Consider the following 9,067-nt stretch of genomic DNA (forward strand, 5'->3'; position numbering starts at 1 on the left):
CAGTACTGCATATGTGTTTTTGAAATGTGTATGATTTAACTGAAGCTAAACAGTTCACACTATTATGAAACTGAATAGATTCATTATTAAAACATTGCTAAAAGTAAAATTTGTATTCTCTAACACTTGTTTTGTAAATATTTAAAGGTCCAAAAATCCATTTGCTTATTTATCATTATATATATATACACACACACTGTGTATATAACCGTGAAGAAACTTAAGTCCTGACCTTAAGAAAATTGGGCAGAATATCCCCATGGTGCTTGCCTGCTCGAAATTCCCCCTATCAATGGTCACAGTGAAAATCCAAAACATAATCACATAAGATACTACGGAGAGTTCTTAGTTCATTTGATCTATTATCGCTTTGGTAAACACCTTTGAATAGATAAGGCTTTTCAACTGCCTCGCTCAATAGAAAGGTACACAAAAGAATGACAGCCTTTTCTAAAACACGTTTTCGAGATAAAATCTCGTTCACATGACATTAAGTTGCATTATAAGCATACAAGGTCTCGTACACGCCAGCAAGCATTGCGAGACTACAAAATGGCAGTGCCCTGTCGCCGAATGTAAACAAACCGCGTGATTGCATAGACGCTTATCTATGGCATGGAACACCAAAATCTGATAAATAATTTTAAAAAATGTGTTTCACCGGAAGAAAACCAGAGGTTTTCAGGATTTTTCAGAAATATCCGGATTTCCGGATATATATCCGGAAGACTTTCATTATTATATATTTCAACTGTTATTTTTTTCTACCCTAACACTAACTGTAGCAATGCATCATAAAATGAAAATTGAAAATATGAAACAAACTACCTTTTCTCTTTCTCCAATGACTGTAAAATTGTAACAGATAATTACGATAACTTATCCTAAACAGCCTCAGGCTCATAACAGTTTACATAAGTTTTCATTCATAACCTTCATAACAAACTTATAAATCACCTGGAAGGCATCTAGTTCAAGTTACAAGTTCATAGCTCAAATTATGGTAATCATAGTAATGAATTACTTAACTCCTGCATACCTTGCTGAGAAATATTTCTTTTTCATTTATATTTTCTTATTAAGTCTAACAAGTTTCAAATGTTTACACTTTAGTTTCTTTTATAACACCAAATAAAACATATACATAAAAAATAAGTACTTACCTGTGGTTGTACTTTTTGCAGTTAGTCTCGATAAAAGTTAGCCTTAATTTTTGGTAAGATTCTTTTAAGCACTTTACTGAATTTTTATTTATTTCAAATTTTCAATTTCAAACACAAAATAATAACATGCTCACAAAAAATACAATGTCCAATAACAATAATAATTTAACTGGCTTTCTATCTAATCTATCTATTAGTGTTGAAATAATTGCCGTACTTGGTCAATCCAAACTCGGCAATAGAAACTTTGAATTTGTAGGCCAAATAATTCAAAAGTTGTCATCAAAACAAGCTAGTCTTGCATGTAAATCAGTAAAGTAAAACCTTCTCTTTTTATTGGTTATAAACACTGTAATAGTAAATATCAGGGAGAATTACTAACACTTTTTTGAAAGGCAGCAGGTGATAGGAGGGCATGGTAAATGGGCTTGACTTTCTAGTTTATATCTCAGTAGAATTAGAAATGTGGCATTGGATGCTATAAAATTAGACTGTGTCACAGCAGTATCTCTAAGGTTGTAATTTGTATTAAAAATCAGATGCTTAGGTAGGGATGGAAAGCATTTATATATTGAAAAATTAAGAGCAAAGAAGTGTCACGTGATACACAGAAGTGAAGATTAAGAATTTATTTAAATATTTTCCTTTGAAATTAAGATATCAAAAATTTATATAACATTAAAACTTGATTTATTAACTCTGTTCTGATGCCATATTTATTTATATATGCCAATAACAGTTGTTTACATTTTGAATGTAACTATTTAGGGTGCATGAAGGGTTAAAAGATGATACAAATTACTCAATGTGAGTTAAACTGAATTCTATCATTGACTTCTTTATTTAAATTTGCAATAAAAAACTCTTATCCTTTTCTATTGGTTATTATTTCATTATACACCTGATAAAAATTTCCTTTTGAAAATGTCTTAACCAAGAGCTTTCTAGGATAATCCACAAATTTCAGCCAAAATGTCCAAGCAAACCAACCAATTACATAATATTTCAATCAATCAATCATCACCAAGCTTAAAATGTAGTTAACTCCAGAACTTTGTCACATGTATGGAATAACTTAACTTCCAACAGCAGAGTAAAAAACAAGTATTTAGTAACCTATGCTAAAAAAATTTATCTAGCCTAATTCTGTTACAAAACTTTGAAGTAGAAAGCACAGTACCAGTTACTAGACAGAGGCAACTGTTTTAATACTATTTATATTTACATTCATGAAACTAAGTTAAGCTGTGTTTTGCACATTATTAAGCAACAGTAGCATCATATCATTATTTTAGCCAACCTATATTCTAAAGCAGGAGTCAGCAATGTGTGTCTCACAAGCCACATTTGGCTCTTTATAAGTATTCTAACCAAAAAATAAAAAATTTAAATTCTCATTTTTCAGAATAAAATAAATTAAGGATTCAATCAGGCATGCAGAATGTTGCTTTATTTTCTGTAACATATATTATTTCTTTAAATATAAGAAACACAATACAGTTGCACCTCGCAACTGCTTCCATTTACATTCAGATTCCAAAGCCTTTACTGCTAACACAATAATCATCAACCAATTAGAATTTAACTATGAAATATAAGTGGATGTGCCGAGGCCTCATTCAGCTGTTAGAAGTGGAACATAATGTTAGGCTGTCAGTTAGGGCATGTTGCGGCTCTCGAAAGTTAATATTTTCCTAAATTGAAAATGTATTTCCAACTGACACTATAGCTATTTTGCTGACACTATAGCTATTTCTCGATCTCCAGGGTTTCCACTCTTTGCCAATCGAAGCATTGAAAATGTTTGATTCCGTCTTTACATACCCTGCTCATGCACTTAGCAAATTCTAATTTGCAAAAATCTCCACCAACTTCAATGTGGCCTCTATCTAGGTACTGTATATATAAGCACCTCATTCAGATAATGTAATCACTTTTTCAAGACATATATAAATAAATATATATACATAAACCAGAATTTAGTGGGGAGTTAGGGCATCAGCAGAGGTTAGTATTATTGGAAATACATTTTCAGTTTAGGAAAATGTTATCTTTCAAAACATACTTACCACACTGATGATATAGCTAAAATCCCACACTGAGAAGGTGGAGGGGCTTGTGCAGGCATGAACCATACAGAAAGCATCTGTATAGAACAAGAGTGTACCAAGATAAAGATGGTACGAAAGTGTGGGAACCGCACTATATCCAGAACAGGTGTACTCTTCACCTGGAACTCAGTTCCTATATCAGAGGTGGAATAGAATATGAGTAATTGTCAGTATAGGCCAGCCCCAACCAGATAGCTGAGGTTCCACAACTTGGGGTTGGAATTTAGGGGTCGTGGTACCTATATCCCATATTGGTGGCTTGGGCTATTGGACCACAATATTGTATATATATACATATATACTTTTGATTGGGTCCCAACCTGTAGCCATAGAGTGATGAATTTCACACCACCAGAATCACGACGAGAAAGTAAGCAACACCGAAGTGGATAAACTTCTCCTCCACATGAAGAAGTCCAAAAGGCAACATCCTAGGCTCAGAACGATGGTATTGTGTATGCCGTACTCAACCAAAGGAACAGAACTCATCCAGTCTGGAATTATGAACATTCATCCTCACTACACAACCAAGTAGGCAAGGAGTATTCTGCTTGCTCTGGAATTACGGAGAGGATGTGGAATCTGTGCTCAACAAAGAACCTAGGATGGAACCAATTCCTGTTCAGAATTATGAGGAGATAGCAGACCTCCTTCCATGAACAATATACAAAACCAACATTGATCAAAGAGTCAAAAACGAACAAAAATAATGAGTAGGCTCCCACGTAGGTTGGTGCCACTCTTGCCGACATCTGGAAAAAACATCCAGGGACCCACATAGAAGGGCCCCCCATCTTCGCCCTCTTCTCCAAGAGTGAAGGAACACTCTAGAGGAAAAGCCTCTGTCTGCCATCCCAGAGACTTTAAACTGGAGGTGATAAGGACTCCTGAGCTCTGGGGAGGTAATACACATTGGAGAGTTCAGAGGAACAGTGCCCTAGAAACTGTGCAATAGGTGAACCAAGTTCCCTACATTTTTAAAAGAAAACAGATCCCAATTTATTCAACCTGAGGATCGGCAGGGACTGGCAGGATCCCCTTTAGCTTTACTCATGATATTCCATGAGAGGCAGTCCATAATAATAAGGTAATACCATCCAGTAGGCTCCTAGATGGTCTTATGGAACACCCCATTTCAACAGAGCCTGTTGCATCCTGTAGTAATAATAGTGAAAGTGGTTGCTAGTGCAGAATTGAAGAGAGTAAGCATACCTATCTGGGAAACACTCGCTACAGAGTGGGAACCAGTGAAAAATAAAGGGACCCTGAAAATAAAAGAGTATATGATTGAGGAAAATACTCATCTCTGGTTAAAATTTAACACATGTGGTCAAAATAGCTACAGGGGATAATCGAAAACCCTCAGAAGAGGAAACTGCCAGATCATGTAAGTAATGAGATAGAAAAGTATTAGGAGTAGTTCACATACCAGCCCGCACAATGTTTTCCAGAGGGCAATTCAATCAGGTGGCTAATGACATAGAGATAAGACGAATCTGGAGAGATGTGACACGCATAAGATTCCTCTCCTGTAACAATAATCCATTATAGGCCATGTGAATCAATTTATGAAGTCACCTCGTTAGGGTAATGGGAAATAAATCACAGGAAATAGAAGGATTCCAATGATTGAACAATCGATTCCTACTACCCAAAAATAAGTTAGTATGAGCCACATAAATAATATATAATGAAACGTAAGAGAGAACTCTCAAACCAATTGTGAAAGGGAGGATGTGACAGATGGGTGTGGCAGGAGGGGTCTGATTTTCTCTTTGATAGCTCTGTAACAAAACAAAATTGAAGGCCTAAAAATTATGGTCTGTTTAAGCAATAACGATTTTATAGAGAGCATTTCACTTTTAATTTCATACATTTTCGAGGGGTGATGGATTAAATAGGAATGATGACATGCTAAGAAAAAATTTGTCATCTGTGTTACACAAGTGGAAATTCAGGATTTTTTTATATATTTCCTTTTAGAATTAAGAACTAAAAAATTGTATACTATTAAAATATGAATTATTAGCTAATATTTTATGCTATTCTAATTGGTATAACATAAACTAAAATAGTTTAATAAAATTTTTAATGTAAGACACTATAACCTTGTGTCATGCGCAGTAAAAGATACCCGTGCTGATAGAGTTAAATGCATTAATAATAAAATTGGAATAGAGATGTCATTATCAGATTTGACTACACTGCATCTTAGAAAGGTACATACATAAATCGTAGGTTCCACTTATAGTACTATAATCTATACAAACTCCCACAGAGAAAACTAATACACTAAACTAAGAATCAGCATTATATATATACAACATTTTGTCACAGAATCAAATTTTTCCTACTTCTGATTCAGCAGGTGGTAGAGAACATCCATATATCTTAACACCTGGATTTTGTTGCTTCTGTCTCTTCTTTACTCTTGGCCCAATTCCTTGGCCAGGTCTCCAACCCATTTTTCTCAAAAGATGAACACCTATAGATTCACTAAAAAAAAAATTACTAAATAAATATGAATATGAATTTTACAGTTTTGAAATGTATTATTGAATCAGGCAAACAGCTGCATTTCATTATAAACTAAACTTTAGTACAATGACTTCTAAGTTTTGTTGTTGATTTAACGTTTTCCATACGGGTCTTGGATGAAAGGCCATGTCATCACGTTCGTTGACTCGCATTCAAAATTATATTGAACCACTATTTCATTAATTTACACCAATAAGGTTGATATCAAACTATAGATTATAATTAAAATTTTAGTATTATAGATTACTCAATTTCTTAACTTAAAAGTAAATATTAAAAAAACACAGTTAAACATCACTTTTTGTGTTCTCACGTGGTATGTTGAATGCAGCACTTGTTCAAAATAGATGTTTGTGATGACAAAATACTAAGTCTATAGATTCGTATGAATTAGGAACTCAAATTACCGATACTGACAAACTAGAATATAATATAAGAACCTCTTATCTTTTCTATTTGCAAAGATATTGCTCATGTAATAAATCAAACACAGTGGCACCCCTCCCACCTCTTTCCAATTTTGGAAATGTTCCCTTATACACACTTCTATATATGACATGAATAACCAATCGAAAGCTCAGAATGTCTCCTAGTGGCTTTCTCAGCCATTTTAACATTTTTGGTGACATTATCTTTCTTTCAAACCAAGATTTCAAGGAGGTAGGTTGTATCTTTAGTCTGCTCAAAATTTCATATTTTTTTAGACTGAAATACAGCTTAGTTACTAAGCTTGATAAATTATAGTGGAATACTGTTGTATTGATATAGTAATTTTTGATTTTTTGGTTATTCAACTGTATATATAAATCCTAAAAAAATTATTTTGTTGCATATCCTCCTCGTGCAAAACCCTAAAAAGCTTAGCAACCTATGTCAAGCAGCAACTGAGTACAAAGGTCGTAACTAGAAGAGATAATATTTTGCTTTATTTCTTTAATTAGTGTTCTATGTTTTAAGAAAAATAAGTGTAAGAACTTATTTCTAAATAGCAATAATCTGTATTTATTTCCTAATTTTTATGGTTGTTATGGGATTGGTCAAATCTAACAAACCCGTACAGAGATTCGTTAGTGAAAATAACATACAAAATATAAAGTTTTTCTTAAGAAACATTTGATAACTATCTGGACATCATAAAAATTTCGCCTGTGAAATTTGGGAATTTTCTGATGCATAAAAGTATTTTTAATCTTAAAATGAAAATTACTTTACATGATGAATAGGCAACATGCAAAAATAGAAAAAAAACATCAGAAAAACATTGCTTTACAAACCTTAAGACTTAATAAAAAAAAATTTAATATTTTGTGTATGAAAGCATTGTAATGTTTACTGATAATCTGCCAAATTTTGTTAACACACACTTACTAATTTAAAAGTTACAGCTTGAAAACTATAACAAGCACAAAATGGTTACGAGGTAGGACCGAGCCCGAGCTGAAAGAGTTAATAATTTGACATTTAAAACCAGTTTTTTCCTGCAATATGACTAAAAATTATAAAAAATCAAGAAAACTTTTACTAGTTGGACAGTAACAGTACAACTGAGAAAAAGATAATAAAAAAGATTAGATAAAATAACAGAAAAAAAAACGTACAATAAATTATTATTATTATTGATTTGTAATAGTTCTTTACACTAAACAATGTGGTTATTATTATTAGTTTGTGTTTTAAGGATTGTTAAGGCACAGGTTCTACAACATGGGCATCAATTGGAAACTAGAAATATGAAGTTAAAATATCAAAACAAAAACTTAATGACATACTTTACAGGGAGTATCAAATCTTTCAGTGGTGGATCCCCAGGTATTGGTCCTTCTGTTGACACAGGGAAAGTCTGTTTTCTTTCCTGGTTAACATAAGGTACTCCAAAATTCTGAGTTGTTTGAATATGTTTAGGTGCTATTCCATACTTTCCTAAATCCTATATAAAACAACACATTTGTAAATATAAAATTTTTTCATTGCAGTGTTAAGAAAAACTAGTATAGTTACTATAAAATTCTGATATGTAAGGCTATGACTAAGAACTATTAGAATCTATCTTAATTATTGTGTAAAATACAAATAAAAATTTAACTACTGGACTACAGTAAAATGAGATTTTCCTGCCAAAATCAATTATTAAAAAAAATTCAAATTACTAGAAATGGAGATTTGTAATTAACCCTATTGTCACAGGTATCCTTTACTGCGTTTTAGTGTCTTACATTCAAATTTTATTAAACTACTTTTTTTTTAGGTTATACCAATTATAATAGCAAAATCTTAGCTAATAATCCATATTTTAATAGTATAAAAGTAAGTTTTAAGTTTTTAATTCTACAAGGCAATATAAAAAAAGAATCTGAATTTCCACTAGTGTGACCCACGTGACATTTTCCTTTAACATGTCATTATCCCTATTTTATCCAACACCCATCAACAAAGTACAAAATTAAATGTAAATTACTCTCTATAAACTCGTTATTGCTCAGACAAACCACAATTTTTATAGTCTTCAATTTTGTTTGGTTACAGAGCTATTGAATAGAAAATCAGACCCCTCCCACTACACCCACCTGTCACATCCTCTCTTTCAGAATTTGTTGATAGTTCTCTATTACATTTCATTATATATTGCCTGTAACCAATAGAAACCCAAGGTTTACATCTATCAAATGATGTATGTTTAACATTACATTCTGAACAGTTAGATGTAAATTTCACTCAGAGCACCAACATCATTCCTGTGGGAAAGTTAACGACTAGCTTGGATGAATTTGTAACAGCTCTTGTCACATTAGTTAGAAAGCCAGAAAAATTTTGAGAGATAAGGGAATTTGTCTACTTTTTGCATGTTATAGTCTATATTGTTTGGTGCATTATTTAATCAAATAAATATTATTAAGTGCATTACTATCATTAGTTTAAAAAGTAGGGTTAACTCTCTTCGGAAACCTGACAGCAAGAAAAAAAAAGATTGGCTAAGTATTTTATTTCTTGTCTTTATGTTTATTCTTTATATATAATTACAAATGTAACTAAAATGTAAAAATAGGGATCCTTTTAGATCAGGTAAAATAAATAATAGTAATATTATAATAAAAATGTTTCATGAGGTACACATGCGAGCAGCTTGTGGGTAATGTAATTCGTTAGCGTCACATGAGCTGCACATTCAGAGTGATTTACAACTTATAATGGTGCAAATACTAGTTAAACACGGTTCAAAGGACAATAAAACAATAAAATTTAATTATAAATAAAAGT

At 32.3% G+C, this 9,067-nt stretch overlaps 1 protein-coding gene across 4 annotated transcripts in view; it reads right to left on the minus strand.

Moving 5' to 3' along the window:
- The window catches only part of LOC106460460 (G patch domain-containing protein 1-like), a 172,570-nt gene that overhangs the window by 132,342 nt on the left and 31,161 nt on the right, over window positions 1–9,067 (minus strand). For all 4 annotated transcript variants that reach the window (XM_013920154.2, XM_013920156.2, XM_022387179.1 and 1 more), the window contains exons 5-6: window positions 7,582–7,739; window positions 5,629–5,770 (exon numbers count right to left, since the gene is read on the minus strand). In XM_013920154.2, coding sequence (XP_013775608.1) covers window positions 5,629–5,770; window positions 7,582–7,739 — 300 coding nt within the window. The remainder of the gene's footprint in view (window positions 1–5,628; window positions 5,771–7,581; window positions 7,740–9,067) is intronic.

Source organism: Limulus polyphemus, unplaced genomic scaffold (genome assembly GCF_000517525.1).
Source record: "Limulus polyphemus unplaced genomic scaffold, Limulus_polyphemus-2.1.2 Scaffold774, whole genome shotgun sequence".
In the NCBI taxonomy this organism is placed as follows: Eukaryota; Metazoa; Arthropoda; class Merostomata; order Xiphosura; family Limulidae; genus Limulus; species Limulus polyphemus.